Here is a 27,964-nt window from a genome sequence, read left to right as displayed (position 1 = left end):
TGTACAGCAGCACCGTAATTAAGATAATACATTAAAATAAAATGGTCAGTGAATTTCAGTCAGAGCTGTTCACGGATGCCTCGGGAATGAATGAGAAGTGCTGTAAGCACCTGTCGCATAAAGTCTGTGACCTCTTATAAAACAGCTATTTGTTTCAGTGATTGAGTCGGTGTGGAAGAACTTGACTGGTCTGCAGAAACCTCTGCTGTGACTTTAAATGTAGAGCTTGAGCCAAAAACTCATCAAACACCAACGATTTGTCTTGTACATATGAGTACAGTTATTAGACACTTACAAAACTGTTGCAACAGAGATGGAAACACAATTTTTAAATACATGAATTATGTTTCCATCTTTGTTGCCACAGGTTTGGAAGTGCCTTTTCTGTTCCAATACTTTTGTCCATATAGTGCATCCCAAATCACATACATAAGCACTATTCTATGACATTTGATATAAATAGTGCAAGTAGTGTGTTCACACTGAAAATTAAAAAAATAACTTTAAATACCAGGATGATGTTTAAATAACTATAAAAACCAAGTGTTGAACACTTCATGCACTCAACTGTCGCAGCTTTAATTACGTATCAGACTCTGATTATATGTGACAAAATAACCTTATATAATTCATACACTACATGGTTGGATACAGTGCATAAACTTGTGTAGAAGTGTATAATGTGTCATGGGCTGCAGTTATAGTTTCCATATTGCATCAGCTCAACAATTGACAGCAAAAGTTAAGCATTATGTGCAAGTCAAGGTGTACACCATGTTACATTTAATGCGGATGAAAACCAGGCTGTGAGCGACAGACATACAGGTCCTAGATCACATTATTTCCACTGAAAGTCTTTTGTAAAGACAGTTCGTCAGCTGAACAATCAATACGTCACTAAACGACTGTACAATCCACTGAACACACAGCACTTCAGTCCTGTCAGAAATGAAACATGGCAGCACCCTGACTAAGGTCTATTTTAACATCTGTGCCTCACTTGTGAAAAAAAGAAAAGGGGAGCTTGAAAAATTATAAAAAATAATCATTTTACAGGTGGTACAAGTTTTTACATTCTGATTAAATATCACGAAGACACATCTGGAGTGATGATGACTCATTCACAATAAGACTAAAACTAATAGGGACGCATTCTGTTGGTACATTTCGTGGTGACTTTGTAGAGCCCCAGTTAAACGTTGTGGCACTGCTGCGTCCGCGCTTGAGCTGAGAGTGCGCTGGCCCTTTAAGGCTGGCAGCTGTGCCTCCGAGCAGTGTTTCAGTGAGTGTGGATTGTGAATGGATCAACCTCAGTTTAAAAGTTAATCTCATTAACTATCAACTCCCTTTCATACATCCAAGCATGAAAGGTCTGAGTCTTACGCCGCGTAACAGCTGTTGTTTAAAAACGAGCAAAAGGGATCGAGCCATATGACATTGCGTTAATTCGTAACATACGAGAGAGAGGCCTGAGATAATAATCATGTGAATGAAGCTCTGAACCGATGAGATTCACATTACCTGGAACTCAGGCTGAACGCTCATAACGGCGAAACCGGGGAAAAGAAGGAGCGTTTGATTTCTGCACAGAGGCATGATGGGAGCAGTGAGATGCCCAGGCCGGACACAATGGTCTTTTATGCATGCAGATGAGTTGTAGTTCCTCCAAACTGTCAGCTCCTTGTGTCTCCATCCTCTCATCCTAAAGGCCTCTCCACACCAAATGAAGAGAACAGAGCTTCTCATACACGAGACCAGTGTTCAAAATACAGACCGAGGCCTGCGAATGCTTGTTGGGCTGTTTTTATTTCATGTTTTATGGCAAGACACACTGGATGAATGTGGTACATTTGAACAGATATACAGTATACCACCATAACTGCCCCAGATGATTGATCACAGCACATTAAGACAACTGTATCGCATGGTTTTGGAAAAGTCCTTAAGGAGGCATTATCTAATGAAATATGCACTATTTTGCATTCATTTCAAGAATGGACATCTGTTTTGTTTTACACAGTTTAAAACCAAAAAATCTGAATATACCATCAGACGGGGAAAAAAAACATGTTTTTAGAAATAAAATATTAAATATATAGCATATCAAGCTAATTATATATATATATGGACAAAACCCTGGGCATAAAACTGTAAAGTGCTGCTGAAGTGGAGAAAGAAAGAAAAAACTCACCGCCTTTAAAGATATAGAGGGAAATAGATAAAGTTTAATAAAACAAAACATATCTATTTGTTTTGGATGTTTTCTTTCCACTAGTCTGTTCTCGACACGTTACAGAAGCAAAACATCTCAAAAATGGATCAGTGCATGAAAAAACAATCATTTTGCCTTAATGCAAACATTTTCAAATTATATTAGCGGGATATTTAATTCCAAAATGAACGTGACTTTCAGGATCATTTCCTCCAGGATGATTTGAGATGATCCAAAGAGCACGGAGGAAGAACATGGTCAATCACATGACCAATGACACATTTAATTACATGTTCAAAAATGATGATGTGCATGCTTGTATCATGATGAAAGCGAGGTTTCATGAGGAATGACCATGTGTTCTGGTTTATGGTAATCGCATTGCCTTTGTGCTTCTGTCCGGAAACCACACTTAGCTTTAATTTCCTGCTGGATCCGGGTCCATGCCAACTGTACAGCCGGCTAAACGTGCTTCCTACGAGACCAGGACAAACACACGAGTGCTTCACCAGCAGCAACACCTCCACACACACACGCTCTTCAGAGCCGAGAGCCTCGTGCTTCTGCTCACAGTGAACGAGCTCCAGCGAAGTGCTCTCGAATGTTAATGTCATCTGTGAAGGTGAGCGCTGTAGCCCATGGCTCGATGAGTGACACTGACCCCGGCTACGGTTTCACTGCCGCGCTAATCCACCCTCACAGCGCTGACTCCCACGCCTCGACTGGCATTTCCTCGCCTCCGTTCAGCCTGGAAAACCCATTAATGCGACCCCAGCGCTCCTGGAGCGGCCGTCAGTGACACAACACCAGACGAGGAGATTCAGGAGAGAAGCAGAGATTCTGAGCCATGAAACCGATGCGATCTCAAACGCAATCGCTCGTTAAAGCGCTGTCTGGAGCCGGCTGGGTGGCTGTAGTTTGTTCAGCTGTTCATGAAGCCAAAGGGTGTGATGAGTTGTTGAGATCTTTGCTCTCTGGGCTGAGGAGTCCTGACAGAATCCAGGCAAACGGTTAAAGGGAGAGTTCACCCAAAAATGAAAATTCTGTCATTAATTACTCGCCCTCATGTCGTTCCAAACCCGTAAGACCTTTGTTCATCTTCACAACACAAACTAAGATATTTTGATTAAATCCGAGAGCGCTCGGACCCTTCATAGACAGCAAGGGTCCTAACACGATCAAGTACATCGCTGAAATACTCCGTGACATCAGTGGTTTAACCGTAATTTTTTACGAAGCTACGAGAATACTTTTTTGTGCGCAAAGCAACACAAATAATGACTTTATTGAACCGTGCGTCTCCTCCGCATCACCCTATAGCACCATTTTGGAGAGTATCACATACGTAAACATGCTGTTCTGTGTCAGCTGCACCATACGCTGTTACGCTTTGATCTGAACGTAAACAGTGTATCCACGTACAGTGCTGTGTGTGTGTGTGTGTGTGTATATATATATAAATGAATAAAAGTGACAAAAACAACAATTACTAAAACGGTAAATGTAAAATTTAAAAATACAAACTAATTTAAACCATAGTCCCACTTTACATCAGGTGGCCGTAACTACTATGTACTTACATTTAAGTTAATAATTTGGTACAATGCACTTGTGTACATACATGTTTTTACATTGTACTTATATTTTAAAAATACATGTAATTACATCTGTAATTAATTTTTGTATTTACATTTATAATTACACTGTTGACCCATCCCTTACACCTGAACCCACCCTTAAACCTACCCAGACCACCAAACCTGTCCCTAACCTCCCCGTATCCCCTCAATAGCAGCAGAAGTGTTTTGCAATACAATATGAACACAATAAGTACATTGTACTTATTTTTTGATGTAAGTACATAGTAGTTAAGGCCACCTAATATAAAGTGTGACCTAAACTGTTAATAAAGTGTGTCAATGACACTAAAATAACACTGATGGTGAACTGCATGAGGAACAGACTGGTATGTTTGTGACCGAAGTATAGCCATGTCTAACCCGTGAATGAATCTTGAACTTTTCAACAAATCGCTTGATTCAACTCATAAAATCAGTCCTCTTTCATTGTCATTGAATTGAAGAGAGCGACCGGCACATTATTCAAAACGCCTTCTGCAGGTCTCTTTATGAAAGGAGAGAAAACAATATTTCTAAAGTAGCAAGATTCCAGTACAAACTTACAGTAAAAATGTATCCAGTAAGAAAATAAAGCAAATGATCGATGATTGTGAAGCTGTAAATGTGAGTAACCGCTAAATACTGTGTTTTTGCTGCATTATACGTCTTTAACTAAGCGGCAGGTTCGGAAAATAAAACGATTGTGGGTTAATTCTTCAGTAAAACCTCTTCATACGAGCCCGGTTTAGTCTGCAGAATCATTAGAAGGCTGTTTTTCTTTTTTTGTGGGCTGAAGCTGGAAGAGGCGCAGCAGAAGCGAGTGGAAACATCATTCTGCAGCTCATGCGTGGGCCGCGTCGTGTGGTGCTCAGGGGGAAGGCAAGGCCTGGATTCCCAGACAAACATCAAGCCGATCCTCGCGGAGGGAGAGGAAGCAGGAAATGAAGCAGGGTTTGAGCAGCGTTAGCGGTCAGGAGGGACATCACTGCTGCCGCTCTCTGATAAACACCTACCGGCCAACAGTTAAACGCTTCTTAAAATAGTCGTCTGTGTCATACGGCACACAGAACAGAACATTCGGTCTGCCAGAACAAAACCACCACGCTCATGCTGCTTTCCATTCACCACTGACCACGTCATCAAAGATATCTACAGCAGAAATCACTGCTGTCAATCATGCAGTCTGCGCAGACCCCGCCCCTTTCTTACAGTCCACTGCAAACTCGCATAATGTCCTGCCATACTTTTTTTCTTTTTCAATGAACTGGTAAAGGAACAGTTCAGCCAAAAACGAAAATGCGCTGAACAGTTCCTCCCCGTCGGGCCATGCAAGATCAGGACGAGTGTGTTTCTTCATCAGGTTTGTAGAAATGTGTCTCAGCAATGGATGCTCTGCAGTGAATGGGTGCCGTCAGAATGAGAGTCCAAACAGCTGATAAAACATCACAATAATCCACACCACTCCAGTCCATCAGTTAACATCTGGAGAAGACAAAAGCTGAAACTAATCCATCAAGATGTTTTCAACTTCAAACCGTTGCTTCTGGCTAAAATACAAACTTTAAACTAAAACGGTCAACCCTGTTAGCTTTCTGAAGACACTGTTATATTCTGACATTATTGTTTATTGTGTGGTTGGTTAATTATTATATGGTTCTGTGTTGTGGGTCAAATAGACTCGTATTGGTTTCCCTGCAATGCGCCAAAAATGAAAGAAAAACAAAAACTACTGCGAGAGACTAAAAATGATAAAATATCTGAGAAATGTAATAATTCCATCAGTTTTATCTATTGTGTAAGGGGTCTGTTTGACCCACATATTTCTATGTACAAAACAAGCTGCACAGATGATGTGATGCATTTTTCATGACTATTTACACACTGAGGTGCAAGTATACATTTTATCTAACATTATTTGTACATAGAGCAAGTAGTATTTACTGCTATTTGTACTTCCTCTGCTTTTTAATGTCTTTTTCTCAAACCCACACTTCTTTTCAGTGCTGCAACAGACAGTCCTTCAGATCCAAAAACAACCTTTGACAGACCGTTTGACTGTGAAACGCGCTATAAACTAGATGTAGAAACAGGGAAATTTCCTCGGAGGATTCATAAGACCAGTCTCCATTTTGAGTAAACTTTTGGCCTTAAAGTTCAAATTAAATCAAATTAATTTTCCTAAACTGAAGTTTTCATGTATATCATATTTCAGCATTTGGCAAGTTAAATAAAACAAATGTTTTCGGGGTTTGCTTTACCCGACTCTTTGGTGTTTTTCAAAGTGCTGATTTTTGGCAAATTGCATGCGGAACCATTGGGTCAATTTGACCCACAACACAGAAGTTTTTGTAATTTTTTTTTTTTTTTTCAATTTTTAAACAGTATCTGTTTGTCAAAACTTGCATGACATAAATGAAATTTCAAGAAATGAATCGTTTTACCAGTATTTCGAGCAGTTTGATAACTGAGTGTTGGTCATATTAAACAGGGTTAAAAACAATGTTTCTTCAGCAGAGTTTGAAATCTACTTTTAAATCCTAGAATATTTCACGGAACGATCCTCCATGTCCTCAAAGAAAGTCAGCAGAGAAAGACACTCCACTGACGGCGACGGCGCACAGCAGATCAGGGGAAAACACATCCAGATGTGATCTCCATAAAGAGCCAAAGAGAGGGAGAAAAATGAGGCTGACTAATTCTTCCCGCGGGCCACACATGTGCAGCATTAGGCAGAGTAACACTCAACTTCTCTTCTCTCATCAAACAAACACACGCACTGAACGAGTGGCGAGTAACTGCCAATTGTAATTAAAGGCCCTTCATTAGCCTGATCGGAGCTCTCGATATCTGGAGGATTGAAGCCCGGCCATCCAGCACAGACTCCAGATCCAGACGGGAAGGAAAAGAGCAGCCCTTCGTGTGTTTCCGTGAGCTTGTTTGCTGCTCACCTGAACTACAGCGAACTCATTCACCTGGAAACATCATGACAGTAAACACACGCTCAGCTGTGACCGTCAGTCTACAGATGTGTGCACAGATTCATGTGCAATATACATTCAAGAAAAACTACAGTAAAACAGCCTCGTCCCGAACTGTACAGCCGCCTGCGTCTCCAACGGCAAAAAAAAAACACTTTGATATTGGCTTGACTGAAAGTTTAAAATAACTTTAAAAAGTGTGAAGGTTTTAATCAGTCAATAAAATGCAGTTAACATGTTTTAAAATGTTGCTAACATGTTGCTAACATGTTTCTAACATGTTTCTAACATTTTAACACATTGCTAACGTTTTAGTATGTTGTTAGCATGTTTTTAAAATTACACACATTGCTAACATGTTTTCCCATGTTGTAGCATGTTTTAACACAGTATCACAGTCACAGTATTTGCATGATTCAATGTAATAAACACATTACATAAAGTATGATACTATATTGTGCATTCTAATAGCCTGTATTCCTGTTTTCTAAAATCAGTAAATCCACTGTGTGTCGGGTCTATCACTCTCCAGCTGACACTATATTCACTATACTACTTAAACTTCATCACTTTATTACAGCACAGCTTAAACAGAGCATTGGTAATCAGTATTCAGGATCACTATCAGTTTCACAATTTACAGTAATGCTGTATACAGAAAGAACAACAGTAAGCACACCATGTTAAACATTTTACTGGCATGGACAACAAGTGAAACATCAAAACTGTAAAAAGTGTAAAAAAAACATTGAGTTACATAGAAGATGAGACAGTATAACTCAAAACAGCAAAAGTGAATTAAAAAATGACAACTTTAAAGTTAATATAAAACAAAACGCAAACTACTTAAATTAGCACAGTACAGAAAGAAGGCTTCACGTTTTGATTTCTCTTATCAGATTTCAGCCGAGGATGAGTTTCAGTTTGTGGTTTTAGGATGGATTACGGTAGAGCTGATGCTAAGGCCTGCAGCACATCCACACTCAGCACAATCCTCCATCCTCACACTGCTGTTACTGCAAAAAACACACAAACATCTGCCACCAAATAATACAGACTCTCTGTCATTTAATTCACTCTTATCACGGTGGCTCTTTAACACAAACATGTTGGGACAAGGATGAAGTTTTAACGGTGGTTTGTGAGCTGTAAACTCTTTGAGGTGACAGTGAGGTAGCTGTAGCTCCAGTAGATGGTTGGATCAGTTCTCAGACACGGACTGACGCTGCATCTGCATACACTCCTTCAGTTTATCCTCTGTCAGAGTCAGTCGCTGCTCCAGAATGGCCACTGTCTACAAAACAAGAACAGAACAGTCATGAGATTGACTGAAAGTGACACTTCCAACCTGATCTCATGTTAAAAAAACCCAAAACAAAACAAAAAACATAACTATGAATCGGTGTATGAACCTGTACAATTTGTTGTGCATGAAAACAGATTTTGTTATAAGAAGGCATGACCTAACCCTCAGTGTGGCATAAGAGATCGTACAACTGGTCACGAATGATCATACGAACGAGATGCATTTTAGCAGTATCTTGAAAATTGCACAGGATTTATAGTGTTAGGAAGATCATTCCACCAGCAAGGAACACTGAATGAGAAAGTTCTGGAAAGCGATTTTGTGCCTCTCTTCGGTGCCTGTGGTACCATCTCTGTGCTGGAAGAGCATTGCAGTAGTCCAGTCTAGAAATAACCAGGTCCTGGACGAGGAGTTGGGCAGTCTGCTCAGTTAGGAAGGATATTCCTGATGTTGTGCAGTGCAAACTTGTATTCTGGTCAGCATAGATTAGCACATGATTTCTAGATGTTGGGGTTACTGTTGAAGATTCACTGGATGGTGAAATTGTGCTGTACAGTTGGAGATGCTGGTAAGACTAAAGTTCTGCCCCCGCAAGATAGAGTTGCAGGTGATGACAGGTTTTAATGCATGCTGAGATGTCTGCCAGGTAGTTCGAGAGCTACTGTGTGATCATCTGGTTGAAAAGAAAGATAAATTTTGTGTCATCAACATAGCAGTGGTAGGAGAAACCATGTGCCTGTATGATGGGTCCCAGTGATGTAGTGTATATGGAGAAGAGGAGGGGTCCTAGAACAGATCCTTGATGAACCCCCCTGACCAGATGATGTGTTTTGGACTCTCTCTCTCCCCTCCAGGCAACCCTGAAGAGACCTACCTGTGAGATAAGATTCAAACCAGAGAAGTGCAGTTCCTGTGATGCCAGTAGTGAACAGGAGGAGGACAGAAGGATCTGATGGTAAACGAAGGCACATAGATCCAGCAGAATGAGAACTGATGATTTGGAATCAGTTTTAACGAGCCAAGGGGGTTCAGTGAGAGAGAGCAAGGCAGTCTCACTTGTGAGTGACCGCTTAAATCCTGATTGGTTGTTGCCCAGCAGGTTGTTTTGTGAAAGGAAAGATGATTTCTGGTGGAAAATATCTCATTCAGAGGTTTGAATGAGAGGAGAAAGACTGTCTGTAAAGTCAAGTGAAGAGTAGGTAGGGTTACCCAAGCCTGCTTGAATGCAGTACTGCATTTTACCTTATTTAATATATTTATAATACTGTTATATTCATTTATTATCAAAAACGCCATTACACTCTGACCATCTGACTGAAACACTGCCGAGACACCGATTTTCTTTACATATGTTATGTTTCATGAACAATCCATGCTGAAGTATGCAAAACAAATATATAATCCCATGAACAGGCCTTTCGTTAAAATGTGTTGTTACAGTAAGAGTGTTTACGACCCGTCCTGCTCTGACCTGTACTGGACGCCAGTTTGAGAAAAAGTATAAAAGACAAGCGAAGTCGTTGATGTGTTGCTGTGGAGGCGGTCTTGTGCTGACCAGAGTATGTGAGCGGAGTGAGCGGCAACAATTCCCCCTCCACGCTCCCAGTATTTAATAATCACTCTGCTCCGGGTTCACCATTTCCCGCTCCACTCCTCGCTCACTGATATCAGAAACACCGCTCCGCGTCTAAAGTATTTCAGTAGGTTTGAAATATCACAGTTCTGTTCATAACGTATATTAAAAGAAGAGAGAATAATAAAATAAAATAAATAAAATAACAGGAGAGTTTCAAAGTGGCTTATTGGAAGTGTTCCTACCACATGCCAAGCTAATATCAGCATTAAAAGGTATAATGGCTGCTTTTTGCAGTGCCAATTTTGTTTCTGATGAAAATAACAGTAGCTATGTTTTCGTCAGTTATTTTACCTACGAATCACTTCATTATAGATTTCTGCACATTCGAAATCAGATACAGATGAAGTAGCACTGTAAGATTACATTTGTTTGAATGCATTATTGAGAGAGTGATTGTGTGTGAATAAGTGTTGTAACTGTTTAAATCATGCTTTCACCTGGAAATATTCAGTATGTAGAAGGAACAAAGTTCCTTGAGTCCCGCTCACGTCATCATAGCCTTCACATTCTTTTTGTATTTGAGTGATCCTTCTCTATCAAGCTAGCTAAATATGTTTAACGTGAATTCTTGCTAAATATGCAGTTATATTACGGGCCACTGGCATGAATTGTACTCGTGATGGAGCGGTGGTAGAGCGCTCTTGGAGCGAGTAAAAACCACGACGCTCCGACTTTTAAAAAATCTGCTCCTCGTTCCAGTCAAAAACACACCGCTCCGCTCACAAACTCTGGTGCTGACACATTCTGCAGTGTGACATCATAACGAGTCGTTTTTGCAGCTGGATTCAATAAATGAGGAGGAGGGTTTGAGTTCCAAAGCATACCGTATAGTATGTATATAGTATATTGTATTTCATAGTACAATAAACTCTTACTGTCAAACAAGCAAACAAAATCTAATGATTTAAACAGGCTGTGATGGGGAATCAAATATGCCTTGATAACATCATATGCAAAGATGACAGCAAATCATAACAATGGGTATTTACATGGTCTTAAATGGCAAGCGGCCCTAAAATATATGTAATAAAAAATGCATGATGTGTCCATGATTGTGTGAGAAGCTAAAGTATCAAAGCATCTCAGTACTGAGCTACTCAGATGGATTATGACCGAATGGAAAAGGAACAGAGTGAAGAACCATAAGGAAGCAAAGTAAAAGTGAGGGAGGGAAAGACATTCAGATTCAAGCGTGGGAGGGAGTCATAATCCGTCGTCACAAGAATGCATGAATGGCATCTATTTTGGCCGGCCCCAAACAGATGTGCCGTTCTCCTCGTAGACAAACCCGCTGATTATGTGGGCGGAATACGAGCCCCCTCGTTCATGGCATGAGGCAGAAACCGAACACCACATCCTCTATGTGGGGCGGAAGCACAGACGGACCCCTCAAGAAAGCGGCCTTCTCTGAGCGCGGCTGGAGAGGAGGTGAGGAATGGAGGCAGGGTGTCTCGTGCCAGGGTCAGCATGGCGTAGTGGGCTCATGGAGAGGAACACACTGACCTTAATGTAGTCTGGGGGCTGGGCCACTCACAACAGCACATGTGAGGTAGGAGCGCTGAGAGAGAGCGTGTCCTCGAAACAAGCTCCCCGGGAGAGATGAGCAACTACCACTCATGCGTCTCTTTCCTTACACTCAGTCCAAGATAGAAAGCTGGCAGCTCTTGAGAGGATATTACATTACAGAGACCATTTGTCACAACGGATTTTAAGTTAATGCCATCCAAACCTTAATATCAATGCAATAACCTTGATATTCTAAAATATTCTTTCTCCCCCAAAAAATAAACTCTAGGCCCAAATGAAAAAAAATGGTTAAAACAGCCGCTTTTACACTATCAGGCCAGCGTAAGACAGGGATAACAGCAGGTCAGACGGGGCAAACAGCCTCGGAAAATTAAGCTGCGTTTCACTGTCTGGCCAGCAGCCTCAGAGTGCTACTCTAAAACCTGCCCATAACACGCCTCCATAGGACAACCTCACACAACCTCACCATCACACCAGTGAGGGCGAGACGAACAGATAAAGACTTAACGCTCCAGCTGTGACATCAGACTAATGATAAAACCTTACAGCGGCAGTAATCTGTTAAGTTGTGTCAGTAGTGCACATCATGCTTAATCAAACTGGTATTTATCATTTTCACATAAAAAGAGAACACACAGGAATGCACAAAACAGCTCCATTAGGACTTTTAAGTCCAGACACATCTTTCCTATCTCACTGTACTGTTATCCTTTCAGCCAGAGCGACAGAGGGAGCTCACGGACAGAAAACCAGAGTTATGATGTAATTTATTAAATATGCAGACGCAGAATTTGGTATCAACAAAGGCATATGGAAGAGACAAAAGACATATGAAAGTAAATACATACACGATTATAATCACATTAGCTTGTCTTTAATTTGAAGTACTTTAAGATGTATCTGGTTTTCATAAGCAAACTGTGGATTCATTATAGCAATGATTAACATGTGTAACCTTTAGCATCGCATGTAAATCTATAAATAATATATCAGTCTCATATAGTTATCAGATTCCCCTGGTTTGCAAATGTAAGTTATTTCAGACACTCGCTGGTGTCTGACAGTGAGTTCTGCAATGAAAATTGTTTTAAATGTCTTAAATGTTGATGTTAGCTGGTGGCCTGGTATAAAAACATGTTAAATAAGCAGCGGTTCTTGCTGTCTCCAGACTCAGATGAACTTTGTTCATGACCACTCCTCAAGCCCCATTTGGCCTGCTTTGGACCAAGGTAATCAACCGGCCAGAAACCCCTGACTGTTGGCCCCGAGGAAGCCCCAACGAGGCGTGATCAAGCCCCTGAAGTGACAGTGGAGATGCCTGGCCCTGGCACACACTGGTGCGCTCGCTTTTGGCTCAATGTTGGAAATGTGGCCAATCAGGAGTATTTCTTAGGGACAAGTGTAGCCTAAAATTAACCCTTAAAAGTTGCATCTCTACGCTCATCCGCCTAAAACAAAAAGTTAACAAAACACATCCAGATCTATGTGGTCACATGCTCAAGTAACACATCCTTCTAAATCATTGGCATTATTGTGACATTGTTCCATCTTCTGCTCTCTAGGAACACTTTTTAACAGATGTCAAGCCACAATAACACACTGACCACTATCCTTGGGTCACAGTGTTTGATGGGATTGAGCTCTGGACTCAAATGAAGTTCTTCCACACCCACCTTGACAAACCATTTCTGTATGAGCTTCCTGTTATGCCTGGGAGCACTGTCGTAATGAAACAGGAAAGGGCCGTCTTCAAACTGTCGCCACACATTTACAAAGCACAGAATTGTCTAGAATGTCGTGAAAACATTCCATTATTATTCTGGGCCAAACATTGGCACGATGCTTTTGGGCAGGTAGTGTTCTTCTTGGCACCCTCCAAAACCAGATTTGTCCGTCAGACTGCCAGATGGTAAAGTGTGATTCATCACTCTAAAAAACGTGTTCGCACAGCTTCAGAGAGCAACGGCAGTGAGCTTTACACTACTCCAGCAAACACTCAACACTGTGCATGCTGATCTCACGACCACGGACACGACTTCGTGAAGCTCCAGACAAACACATTGTGTTGACAACGCTTACCGAGGCAGACTGGATCTCTGCAACCAAGGACAGCTGATGTTTTGACCGTCTGCTTCACGACTGTTCATAGCGGTTGCTCCAAGACATTTACATTTAACAACAACATCAATCTGCCGACCACTCGATCAGGGCAGACATCTCATGCACAGACTTGGCATCCAAAGTGCTAAGATTAGTGCCATTTTAGTGTACCTGTCTGAAAGGACAGCTGTGAAATAGCAAAACTGAAATGAGAATTGCAATCAAAGTGGTGGTACAAAAGAAATTCAAGGGTTTGGGTGTCCTAGTGGGCACTGTTGGTTTAATCGTACGGAAGTGGAAGCCAAACCAACCAGACACTGCCTAGAAAAGATCAACCACTGAAACTCTCTGCACAAACAAAGGAGCACTTGTTAGCCAAACTACAGAGAGGCCAGTGATCACTTTGAAGGAGTTGCAGAGTTGAGCCGCAGAGAATGAAGGTGAATCAGTCAACCACATCAAGAGCTCTGGAGAACACAGAGGCACAGAAGAAGCTATTACTCAAACAGACCATCAGCAGATCCCCCACACTGCATTTAAGATGGTAATGGCTCAAGTACCTTTGAAATACAAAACGGGAAATAAACAATTGCATCGGAATGTTGCAAAATGGAAACACGTCTATGGGAAATCTTATACAGCTTGAGAGGTAGATGAAGACATTTCCACATGAGAGGACCTGGTGAAACCACCACCGTAGTGAATCCATTCAAGAATATATGAAGACGCACCAAAGCAGCTTTGATCTGGGGTAGACCCTTCAAGAGCACATTGAACCGCAGAATAATGGGTTTGGGACAAACAAGGCAACACGCAACAGAAACACAAACCCCGACATTCTTGTTTGTTTTATACAATCGAACTACTAAATTTTAATTTTGCTACATTTCTGAGAAGCTGTCATCCAGTGAAAGATCTGACTGCAGACTGAAGCCTTTGGCCTGTTTTTATACAGTTTGAATCAGTACGAGGCAAATCCCTGGAATGCTAATTATGGCTGGAGAGTTATTTCTGATCATTCTTCCACAGCGCTCTTGTGTTCAGAGTCTTCCCTCCATCCGTGTTTGAGCACAGCACTCCTCCTACAAGGACGTGCTTGATGTTGGGCTCTGGGTGAGCGCAACCGAAGGATGACCCCGAGAGTGCATGCGGTTCAGAACGTGGGCGAGACGGGCTGATGCTCAGTAAACAGGCTTCCTGAGCCGCCCCCTGAGGCCTGGGAGGCAGAGCTCGATAACATCTGCTGGTATTTCATGCTGGAGGGAATGGGTTTTGCATTTCCTTCGTCTGCAAGTGTGCTTTTCCGATCAATACGAGCAAGAGCCTATTGGCTCCTCTGAAAACACTGGGTAGCAGTATACTCTGGTGAAGGTCACTGGAGTTAGCGCAGGTAAAATTGTGATGATAATACACTACACAGGACGCATGCTGTTTACAGGAGCCGTGTTGAACATGATGCCGCTACTCTGTGTGTGTGTGTGTGAGCTTTGAATTTGTTCCTTTTTTGGTTGACAGTCTTGTTGAATAGGACAAGTATCTTATTGTATTTGTCCTAACAGGGCTGAAGGCATCTGCTACACAGAAATTCACTGCTGCTTCGTCACAGATCTACAAATGTATGAACTAGGCTCTATGACCCTTGTGTAAACCAGGTTTAGTTTTTTTTTTTTTTATTAAATTTTTTGAAATGCACATAATATTGGCAATCAAGGCAATTTGCATAAAGTTCAGATGGATATAATTTTAAAAACAAGGTTATCTACCACAGTCTGCCATCCCAGAATTCAGTTACAGAAAATCTTTTCATGTTAATAGAAGCCTCTGTACAGAGGAAAACAGCAAATGCCTTTTTCATGTGCCCTGTAAACCCGCATTATAGGCCCATTAAACCCTCTCGAGGCTTGATCCAGCTCTATTTTTGTTTCTCAATTGCCCACATACTCCAGCTGTGGTTTTTAATTCTAAAAAGAGTTGTGGATATTAAACTACACTAAAAATACCCGCTGAGTGATAGTAATGATGTTTGGGCTGTAATACACTGAATGTTACTAACATCTGCAAATTGTAGTGTGTGTACGGCTGATACGGGGAGTGTGTGAAAGTGTGTATCTTAGCACATTCCCCCGTTTCAGGTTCAGAAGTGAATTATTCATTGGGTCCTTCCAGCAACTGGATCCAGTGTTTTCTTCTAGACAGCACTTGCCATGTGCATCAGACACATTATCCAGTGCACTCCCAAGATTTATATCTCTTTAGGTTTAACATTATGATCAAATGATGGCCAGGGAGATATTGCATGTCATCTGGATGTGCATTTTTATGGAAACATCAGATGCTGGACTGCAGGGTCAAAAGCATGATTTTGCATTTAAGTATCTTTAAACAATGTAAAAACAACACTGACAGCCTTCCCTTGAACAGCAGAACAACTGAAATGCATGTATATCAGGGTCCTATCATCTATTTATTAATTATCTTTTTTATCATCCACTTATAATGTTAGTGAAATAATTCTGTGCAAAGATAGTCATATTTTACCTTTTAGTTTTTAGTAATTGTGCAGCCTTTCTCTGCCCTTCAACATTAAGTACAGAACAGACACACTGTCTTAAGAATAACATGCACTGATATATATATACACTGATTTATATATACACTACCATTCAAATGTTTGTGGCAAGTATTTTCTTTTTAAGAAATTAAAGGTGGGGTAAGTGATTTCTGGTAGCCAATGTTGACATTTGAAATCACCAAAACAAACACACCCATACCCCAAAAGGGTCTCGCCCCTATTTTGATAGCTACGCCCCACACATACGTACGGCAACGATTAGTTCTGTGAAACAAAGCAAAACCAATGTTACTCACCTATCGAGAAGAAACAAAGCGATCGCAGGCATTCCCGCTCCTTGAGTTCTGATATTACGATATTTACACAGGTCCTACTTCTTGCCTTATCGTAAAACCGTGTCTACACTGGACGCGATAGTGTACTATACTATAAAAATACTATTTTTATAATCAGTGATGCTGTTACTGATCCACGACAGTAAACTGCAGCCGCGTTCTAATTATGACATATTGACACAAATTTCAAATGATTCTCAACAGTGGCTGTCACATCCAGTGCAGACACGATGTAAGCCTTCTTTTGTTCCGCAGACGTTTTCCTCTTGTGTTTTTTTATCTGCCATTTCTATCTTTCTGTTGTCGCTCGGCTAATGTCCGTCATGTGCACTGATGAGCGCTCTCTCTCCTCTGCATCATGAGCAGACACGCCCCTTACTGCTGATTGGCTACAAGTTTGTTTTGGTACTCGGCCCCGACTCGTTTTCGAAAAATGCATACCCCACCTTCAATGATTTTATTCAGCAAGGATGCATCAAATTGATAAAGTGACTGGAAAGCCCTTTAAAATGTTCCAGAATATTTTGATTTTAAATAAACGCTAATCTTTTTAATGGAAATTATATTGAAAAATAGTTGCAGCACAACTGTTTTCAACATTGATAATAATCAGAAACGTTTCTTGAGCAGCAAATCAGCATATTAGAATGATTTCTGAAGATCATGTGACACTGAAGACTGGAGTAATGATGCTGAATATTCAGAAATAAATTACAGTTTAATAGATATTGACAGAACACAGCAATTTTAAATTGCAATAATATTTTACAATATTACTGTTTTTTATTGCATTTCTAATCAAATAAATGCAGTCTAAGTGAGCAGAAGACTTCTTTAAAACACATTTAAAAATATTTTGAGTTTGACAAACGTATCAATGGTAGTGTACACACGCCAAGTTATACAGCGGACAATGCTGATAACTTCCGTCGCTTGGAAGAGATCTAACTTAATTGGATGATGATGACTCAAGGCCGTATCCTAGCTCAGTTTCACCACCTTTAGTGAAGCTGCAGGCCAAGGCAAGCGCCGGCATTTGCATGAAGGTGAAGGTTAGCATTCCCTGCATGGAGAATGTGAATCTGGAATATGGATAAATGCTCCCAGATGATGAGAAGCCCCCCTTGAGACCCGAGTGTTTTCCACATGCCGGAGGAACAGCATTAGGAAAGAAGGTGGCGTTCTTCTGCAATGGAAACCAGCTGTTGCTGCCTAATAACTGCAGCATGAAGTCCTTTCCTCTCCACTATCACACAGAATAGGGGCAGGTCAGGTGAAACTGCTGAGCGGAGCAGCTCAGAAACATTAGCCTTCACGTTCCCAGCCAAAGATGAATCAGAAAACAGCTAATGATATGTAAAATGATAACATCAGACAGTCAACAGACCTCCAGGTCAGGATCTATTCACCTTCCTCATTAAGCCATTAAAATGTGTTTAAATGAGACTCCTCAAAGTAAATAACGCACCATTTGTAGATATTTGTGGTAGGGTTGTTGATTTAATGCTTTCATTTGGTGCAATTAATTAGGGGAAAAATAATGATTAAGCCATCTTACGCAGCGCCCCGTCCAGAGCTGTCCGTTTCTGATGAATATGATGCAGGAGCCCATTACAACGCAGTAATATGAGCCTCAAACTCAAGATATGAGGGCAAAAATCAAAACCTTTTCCCCAATATCTGCACGAGTGCAAATGTGATATTGATTTGATACAACAGTTCAATAAACAAGAAGTTAATATCGTGTTACATTTTAGACTCAATATTGTCAGTGTCGTCTGTTTTGATCCAATCAAAGCTCCAGCAGCACTGTTGTGCATCTCTGATCAGCGGTGATTCGTTACTGAACGAATCCACAGTTTTGAATGAGTTCCTGCACGTTACAGACATACATTCAGGAGCCAGGAGTTTTATTAATACTGTAACACTCTAACTACATAGATTTCTTTCGTTATTTTAATTTTATGGAGGTCACATGAACAATCAGACACTTTTTACCATCCATCCATCATTTGTTTTTGCTACTTTCCAAATGGTGTTTATGAATGTTATAACATTTTACTTTTGCCCCAGATATCGCTCTGACTTACAGCAGCGGCCGCTGTTTTAATCAGGCTTTAGTTGTGTTGTGTTGAAGCGGTACATGAAAGCTCCTCCCAGGGGTCACGGCCGTATATACTGTATATAGTGAAGCACGCAGGAGCAGGTGCATTAACACAGATTATGCCTCATGCTTCCAGCTGTACTTTCACACTCGACTTACCTTCATTAAAAGCTCCTTCATACATGTATAATTAGAAGTCATCAGAGCCAATTACTCTCCACATGCTCTTAACGGCCGAGACTGATCTGATCCCAAACATATAATCACTGATGAACTAGACATGTATATACAGTATGATGGGAATCCTGATGTGCACAAGCTGTACTACATGTAGGTAGATCTGAACCAAAGTAAAAGTTTTTTCTTTCACACTTTATTTTAAGGTCCAGTTCTCGCCGTTAACAAACCATTAACTACGACTTTTGCCTCAATAAACACCCAATTTGCTGCTTATTAGTAAGGTAGTTGTTAAGTTTAGGTATTTGTTTTTGTGTGTGGCTATAGTGAAGAGATCAGCAGAAAGACATCTTGTTTTTGTATTATTACTTTGTATTACCTGTATCAGTTTTTGTCCGTCTCTTTTCTCCTCACCCAGAAGAGCACTTCAGCTGCCTAAAGAGTTCATTCACAATGGTTTTTATTTTATATATTAACTGACAGAGACAGAAAAGAGAGGAACACATAAATATTGGGAAGCCTAAATACTTGCTGCAGTTGCGTTTGACTCCTCTAAGTTGTATTAATTAACTGTTAATTAATTATAGTTCATTATAATTAATTAATTATAATTAAATATATTAAATAGCTGTATCTTAGCCTCTAATGCTCCACAAGAACAGCTGGTAAGCCAGGGCTCTACGCTTACTTTTTCTTTTAAAATTTCTAATTTAAAAAATTTAGGAGCACCTTCTAATCAATAATCAAAAATTCTGATCAAGAAATTAACCTTCCTATTACGAGGTGATATTTGACTCCTTAAAGTGATTTACAAGGAATTTTGTTTTTACCTTTGTAATGGCATTTTTCTAACTTTATTAAAAGTATGTCATCTTTTGCCAAAAAAAAAAAAATTATTATATATATATATATATATATATATATTTATTTATAAGCTTTTTAAAATTTTTAAATAAAACAACAGAATAAGAAGTAGAATAAGAATAAGTTACCAATAAAATGAAATCAGTATTTAAGAAATAAATGTGTACTACAGAGGTGGTGCAGAAGAACACGAGTGGCTTGTAGGTGTATCTTCAGATGTTTAATGAGGCTCAGAGGTTGCATGAGTGCAATTCATGAATTCATGTTGAGGTTAATGTTTTAAATATACAATTTTGAATATAGAAATATTAAATGATTTAAATAACAGAAAAGATACTTTAAAAATTAAATTAAAACTGCCAGCAGGTGGCGACAAGTCACTGATTTTATCACTGAATCATTCATTTAATTGATTCGTTCGAACGGCCGATTTATTCAGGAATGAAGCATCTGACTGTCTTTATGAATGGGTAATTGAATCATTGACTCACTAGATTCGTTTAAAAATGCAGTTCATTCAGAAACGAAACACCACTGTGTTTGAATGGAGATGCGCAGTGGCTCAGATGTGACTTTGTCTGAAACTATTTTCATTGACAAAATAGTGCAAAATAAGGCAATAGCATTGTAGTCTTAGGCGTCTTTGAATCCAGGTGAATCCATTCGAAAATTTCCATCCTCATCTTTTCCTACTGATGGGATTATTTCCAGTCTACGCCAACCCCGTCAATCTGATCCAAATTTCATTCAGATCCAACTCATTTGGATCAGCTGAAGTCTTTTCAGTCTAAATGATCCATCAATCTGCTTAGGAACAGAGGATGTGTGAGCATGTAAAGCTGAGTTACCTGTGTGAGCACGTCCAGCTGTCCTATGATGTGCTGGAGGGTGCTGGCGAGCGCAGCGGGAACGCTGTCCGGCTGACCGGCTCCAGGGCTGACCGGAGCTGTGCTGCTGCTCTTCTGTGAGGACTGACCGGCGGCTCCGGACTCCTGCGGGGGCGATGGGAAACCGTGAGCGTCACTGAGGCCTACCAACACATGACTGAAAGGGTGTTATGGCAGGCAAGCTCAAGATAGCGACAGATCTTTCCTTCTGTATTGTGACGTGCATCTGAGTGTAACAGGTAATTGAAGTAGAGCCCTATGATTTCTGCGATGCAGAAAAAGCGGGCGGAATCACGGAATCCAGTCATAAAAACGGAATTTACTGTATAACGCGGAATGTCACGGAATTTGTCAAAGTTTGGATGAATTAATCAAAAGTAGGCCTTTACACTGAGATGAAATCACGATATGGACTAGTATCTGTAAATATTAAGCATTTAAATATGCCTCCTGCATGTTCTGCGTCACTTCATGAGTATTTTACCATTTCATTTGAGTAAAACTAGAGTCATATACACACAGCAACCCGTCAAAATAAAGGTTCGGTTTAACTCGAAGACAGAGGCAGAAATATATTAGGCTACTATTGTTCAGTAGAATGTACGTAATACAACTACTACCACTATTTTTTTAAGTATAAATCACACAATATTTTGTTCATGATAATTTTAATATTAAATCCCATTTGTTTGCCAAGAAATATAGTTTATTTTCATTTGATTAAAAGATAAATTAAAAATTTATGTTTTATGCTTTCATGTGATGACCAGATAAATTTAAATACAAGACAAAATCTTTTTGGGGGGGGGTTTGGGGTTGGATTCATAGGGCTATTGTAAAAATGTATTTTAATAAATTAGTTTGTTTTTATGCATTCAAATTAGATATTTTTTATAGGGGGAACACAACGAAAAACGGAATTTGAAAAAAAAAAAAAAATGGAATTCATTGGGCCCTGGAAAAAATGCAGATGAGATTTAGCTCTGCAGGGGCGGAGTTTAAGAGCACTAAATGATTGAAGAAATCCTGCCTACGTCACAGAGAGAAGACTGACCATTCACTCAAAGATCCAGTTTTGACATTATGAGGTCAAAACAACAGATAATATTTAGAAAACAGACAGCGGTAGCTTTCATTTCATTTCATCATTGACGATGCATATTTAGACATATATACGGACAGCTCCAGCCAGAGGAGAGGAGAATCTCCTTATCTGTTTGTCACGGTTAAGCTTATTTAAAAAAAAAAAAAAAAAGATGACTTAAAGGGGTCATCGGGTGCAAAATTCACTTTTACATGTTGTTTAAACATAAATGTGTGTAGGCAGTGTGTGTACACAACCACCCTATAATGATAAAAATCCACCCAGTGTTTTTTTAGTTTTTTTAATGTAATAATGAACATATCAGTCGTCATTTACTCCTGACATCTGAGCCGCTGAAGACGCAGAGGATTAAATTTGTTTCTGAAGGGAATGCGCCCCTGATCTACATAAATGCATCTATGTTCGCGCGAATCATTTGTGATCCAGCTTCACCTACAGAAGAAGTGAGTGTAAGAGTTTATGAATCTTTGCAAATCGCCTTTCCTAATAACATGCTAGTTAGCAAGTTCCGCGGCTAAATGCCACTAAAGTTTACCATCCCATGAGAACAGCTCGTCACCCCACAGAAGAGAGGGGCGGGGTCAGCAGAGCACATCAGCATTTAAAGAGACATGCACCTAAACAGGTTGCTGTGTGCAGAGCTGTTTTTGACAGGATAAAAAAGGTGGGGTTTTTTTACACTACCATTGAGAAATTTTAACCAAAGTATGTTATAGACTTTTCATTAAGTCCCTGAAGAATCATATAAACTTGTGGAAAATGGGCATCCGATGACCCCTTTAAGACATTTTCAGCCCATTTAGTGTGCATGTGTGATTAAAGGCGACCAAGCCGAAGGTCAGCTAGTTTGTTTGGTGTGTTCCACTCGTCGGCCTCATGTCGGCGGCAGTATTGATAGCTGCTGATATAGTCAGTTAATTCCTCTCACGCATGCACAGAACGCACATGTTAGTTTGCCGTCGGCTGTAGTCTGTGCGGTGTGTTCGAGCGCAGCTTTTTGGTCCGACGCGAGGTGACAACACCGTCGGCTTTTGTCGACGCTAGTTCTTTGAAGTTGGCTTGGTGTGTCCCGGCCTTTAGAGTAAACTAATGTGATAAAAAATAACGACTGTCTCTTTAAGCTCAGCGGTGTGATTATTTTAGTGTTTGATTGACACGCGAGTAGGCGGTGCTTCACTGATCAGGATGCATGCATGTTCAAGTTAAAGTTAAAGTGTTCACATGTGTTTCTGATGATAGTTTGAGGAATCATGTAGGCATGTTGTAATAGTTTAATTAAAGAGCTGAGGGGAATGCAAAGGTCAGCTGTTGCCTGGTTACAGTATTATGGACACAAACGAGACTAACAGCATACGGGACGGAACGCCACTGGAAGACAAAAGGACGCGGAAAAGCCATCAACATTACAACAGCTCCATCAATAAAACATATTACACCAAAAAAGACTGATATTAAACCCAAGACGACAATGATTCAAAAAGTGCTTTTACCACCTCAAATGGTACGTGTCAAGTGTACATTACGCTCACAGGCGTTGCTTGACGTTTGTGTTTGGGGGCAACAAACCAAGCCAGACGATTTTGTCAGTCAAAGTTTTAGATACATTTGAGCATTTCTAGAGTAAACTTACAAATTCACACTCCGTGTTTGTACTATGATTACATAGAGCAGCAGCAAGTGTGTGAGGTTGCCATACATTGCAAGTGAATTGCTTGTAAACATGTTGAAAATAATGCACTATAAACTTCTGAGTTGAAAATATTATTGATTAACGTCCATGATCATGCTTATGGTTTTTCCCTTGTATATAAGCCTCAGTAAGTCTGATGGGTGGAGGTTCATGACAGTAATCCACACTAAACTTCTGCATCGTCACAATGAGCCTGAAAGCACAGCCTCAGAGACTGTATGTTTACAAGCGTTTAACTGTATGTAGTTGTTGCTCAGTGTATTTATTGTTGAGGGTGCTGCTCATTATTGAAAATGAAGGAGCAGAAACAGTAAAACCATCTTAATTCAGGAGAACAGATGGTGTGAAATGAGCTCATGAAATGAATATGACTGACACTGATGGGGTTGAACAAGGCTGAGCGAGAGAGAGTTCACACAATCAACTGTCCAGAGCACAAAGTTCAGACATCTGAAGCTTCAGGCAGGTTCATCTGTTCAACCTCAACCAATGAAAGATCATTTTATTGGTTTCATTCTCTGAGCAGCCAATATCTCACCGCATAAACACACTGCTGTCTGAGACTATGTCCTTGCTGCAAGTGGAGCTCAATGTAATGTAGTCCGGCTCATATTTTAAGATTGGACGGGATCCTCTGGGGAAGCAGCTTTATGCAGAAATCACTGAATAGAAGTAAAGAGAAATAAAATCTGCTATAAAACTGTTTTTTTGTTCATTATACTGCAGAGTATCACTCAACTTATCCGTGTTGATGAGCTTCCACCGTGTGACAGAAAACTATAGTTTGTTTGGTCACCCATCAGCCTCCTGTGTTGCTGTAAGTAGGGCTCTATGATTTCCGCGATGCAGAAAACGAGGATGGAATCATGGAATCCAGTCATAATAAAAACAGAATTTACTGTATAACGTGGAATGTCATGGAATTTGCCAAATTTTGGATGAATAAATCAAAAGTAGGTCAGTACAGTTAAATCAAAACGCGATATGGACAAGTGTCTGTTAATATTAAGCCGCAAAAATACCATTTAAATATTAATCCTGCATGTTCTGCGTGTCTCTGTGTGAATGAATGGTTTCCTTTACTACACACACACTGAAACACTGTGTTTTCAGCCTATGAACACATGAACATGATCTCTAGAACTGCTCTGAGGGTCACTTCATGAGCATTTTACTGTTTCTTTTGAAAAAAAACTATTGTCATATATAAAAACAGAAAAATAAAAGGTCTTCACAGCAACCCATCAAAATAAAATTTACAGAAATATATTACTTAAAGGTGCCATAGGTGATTGTCTTCAGAAACATGTTTTGTTATTCTGGTCGAACGTCTCTCCACATCCTGATAGCAATCATTAAGGTTAAGTGGTCTAAATGTATTTATATATTCTGTGGAAGGTGTAGGACCAAGAAATGTTCGTCCAATCAAAACGCTCGGTCCAAGCGTTTTAATTGGCTTTCCTACCTGCCTGTCAACGTATGTATTTGCATACCTCTGCGCACCCTGTTCACGCAGACAGATCCGTCATCAGCGCGTTCACGCACGCTGTGCAGACAGAGCCAGAGTGGCAGGCAAACATCAACAACTCGATCTTCCTTCCTGGTATTGTAGTACTTTTACTAACTGTACTATAAAGTATTTTTTTTATCAGGCTAAAGTTCCATTTTCCGAGATCTCCTATTTCACCCTTAATGTAACAATAGTACTACTACTACTAAAATTATTATTGAAACATTATTTTTAGAGGAATATTTACCAGAAAAAAAATTAAATAAAAATCTTTTACCAGAATTTATTTAGCAGAAAAATGTAAATACACAACATAGTATTTCTGGGGGGAAAAAAAATAATGAAATAATAATACATTAGTATTTGTTTTCTAAAATCAATAAGTTACAGATGCTTTTGATTATTATTATTTAATGAAATCACTAAAATGGAATCTGGAAAATTAATGGAAAACAGAATTTGGCAAAAAAAAAAATACAACTAAATTTGAGAAAAAAAAAAACATTTCATAGGGCCTTAAAAAAAATTTTGTTAAACTTTTAATAAATTGCTAATTAATATTGTAAATTTCCTGATTTCAATTAATTAGACATGCTTTTTGATGAATAAAAATGAAATTTAAACATTAAAACAGAGTCCAGAAAATGAAAAAAAAAAAATGGAATTCAGCAAAATTTAAAAAAAAAATAATAATAATAATAATAATAATAATTTATAAATTAATAATAATAATAATAATAATAATAATATATATATATATATATATATATATATATATATATATATATATATATATATATATATATATATATATACACACACACACACACACACACACATATATATACATATACATAAGGAATTTGAGGAAAAAATAAAACAGAATTTTACAGGGCCCTATGCAAGCGGTTTGTAGCAGAAGCAGTATCTACAGTCAGCTTTCTCTTTCACAACAGCTACGGTCATGTCTCGCTCAACAGTCTGATGAGAATCCTTCTGGTTAAAGTTAACAGGTTTATTGCAGCTAGCAAGAACACACATTAAGCACGTACAATGTGACCTTATGTATGCAACACTTTAGCCAAACATTCACGTCTGCGTTGTTGTGCAAAGTACGTTTCTGACCTTACAAAGTCTCTTCTGCTCAACAAGGCTGCATTTAATCAAAAATACTGTAAAAATCATAAAATATCATTACAATAAAAAAACTGTTTTCTACGTGAATATCTGTTAAACTGTAATTGATTGCTGTGATCAAAGCTGAATTTGTCTTCAATGTCACATGATCTTCAGAAATCATTCTAATATGCTGATTCTCTGCTCAAGAAACATTTATGATTATTATTAATGTTGAAAACAGTTTTGCTGCCCAATATTTTTGTGGAAACTGTGATGCATTTGATTTTTCATGATTCACAGATGAATAGAAAGTGCAAAAGAACAGCATTTATCCGAAATAAAAATGTAATCATTATAAGTAACATGTAAAGTGTGCTCGGAGTCAATCTGGACAAAAGTGTGTGATGAATGAAACTTACTAAAGTCTCACAGACCACTGCCATCATAATCAACGGCTTCCAGCATGGACTGTATAGAAACTGTTCTTAAATGTTGCTTCAACAACCCAAATGGTTTGCATATTTTCACCTTGAAGCATCTCAAATTGGTCATCAGAACCAGGTTTTCACCAGACGTGGTGCCCATGCAGTCTGATGTGGTCAGAGGGTACGGCATCAGGTCTGAGTTCTTCAACTGAGAGAGGCAATGGGGAAAAATAAACAGTCTGCCAGCTCGTCCATACAAGAAAGACAGCACTCCTGCCATAAAACGCATGCTGGACACATCTGGCAGACAGGTGCCATTCGAGTGCCTCTTTCTGGTCCGAGCTAGGTAAATATTTGCCTGTGTGACCCTGGTGATTTCCAGGCAAACTCACGCTGATGGGACGGCCGCTGAACACCACAGCACACTTACTGTAGTCACAGAGAGACTATACCAGAGACGCTGTGATGATCATGATTACAGATGATCGAAATCAGTCCAGCACAGAGATCAACATCCCTCAAAGCAAAATAACTCGTCCCACAGCGTTTGTGCTCCAGACATGTATGATTCCTCACTTCATATTTTATTGAGTGTTGTGCCAGTGTTTTGCAAATTGATTTGGCAAAGCATGTTCACTGAACTAAAATCCAAATGCTCATCGAACAGCAAAATGCTGTGATTTAATAAAAGTGCCTAAGCATGGCAGTGTTCATTTACACGCGATCAGCTTGTGACCCGTGTTGTCAGTGTCTCAAAACAGCTCGATCTCTACATGTGCTGTGAGCTCAACATGCATTCGGGAACACAAGGAGCACCAGAGTATTTTCACCTTTGCAGTATTTCCAACATTTCTGTAGACAGATGATTACAGTGTTTGTAAACCTGATTTCACAGAAACTGCAGCTTTCTGCCAAAATAAAGTATAAAGAAATAAAGAAACCAAGACAAAAGTATTAAAATTTGACTATAAAAATAAAACATCACTATTATTTTTATAATATTTGAATTGCTCGGTTATTTCATTTTTTAATATATTTTTTTAATGCCATGTCAGCAGCAAGGCTATCTGCATGGCAAAAACAGAATAATAAATCAAATTGTTTGGCTTCCCAAAACACCCGTGTGAATGTGTGGTCTGAGACACTACAAATCTAAAAGCGGTTTAAGTCCACTCGCAAGTACAGCTATGAAGCAGTGCAGAAACTTTACTCTAACTCAGTAACTGAAAATGGCTTTCAGCTCTTAATTTTTCTCTCCAAGTGCACCAGATTGGTGCATTTAGCTTTTTAAAAAACTTTTAGACCACGGTCCACCCCTATAGTCTCGTGAACTCCTGAGGGAAACACTGGGTGTGCTGTTACTTGTCTAAGTGATCAGATGAAGCTCCTAAATGCCGGGAATGTGAGTGGACAGGCAGATGCAAGCACCCAGAACAAGAAACTGCAGTGAAACAACCCAAGTTCACTGTAGAGATCACATGGTGCTGACCTAGCAATCAACCCAGCGACCAGCTAACAATGTGCAACGCTACTCACATTATCTACTGTAGTCACGCTACATGCTTAAACATAAAGGTGCTTAAAAGGTTCTTCGCAGCGATGCCACACAAGAACCATTCAGTCAACGGTTCTTTAAAGGGATAGTTCACCCAAAAATTCTGTCATTAATTACTCACCCTCATGTCGCTCCAAACCCGTAAGACCTTCGTTCATCTTCACAACACAATGAAGATATTTTTGATGAATTCGGAGAGCTCTCAGAATTCAGCGTTGTTTACGTTCAGGATTAATCGTGCGC

The 27,964-nt window shown here is 39.7% G+C and overlaps 1 protein-coding gene across 1 annotated transcript in view; it reads right to left on the bottom strand.

Annotated features, from left to right (window-relative positions):
- Positions 1–7,040: 7,040 nt before the first annotated feature.
- Positions 7,041–27,964, bottom strand: part of poc1a (POC1 centriolar protein A) — a 76,030-nt gene continuing 55,106 nt past the window's right edge. The window contains exons 10-11 of the mRNA XM_058790907.1: positions 20,279–20,422; positions 7,041–8,103 (exon numbers count right to left, since the gene is read on the bottom strand). Of these exons, the coding sequence (XP_058646890.1) occupies positions 8,011–8,103; positions 20,279–20,422 (237 nt within the window). The 3' untranslated portion in view covers positions 7,041–8,010. The remainder of the gene's footprint in view (positions 8,104–20,278; positions 20,423–27,964) is intronic.

This window comes from Onychostoma macrolepis, chromosome 11, assembly GCF_012432095.1.
Source record: "Onychostoma macrolepis isolate SWU-2019 chromosome 11, ASM1243209v1, whole genome shotgun sequence".
Lineage (NCBI taxonomy): Eukaryota > Metazoa > Chordata > Actinopteri > Cypriniformes > Cyprinidae > Onychostoma > Onychostoma macrolepis.
The sequence above is the reverse complement of the archived record's forward strand: the minus strand, read 5'-3'. Positions and strand labels throughout refer to the sequence as shown.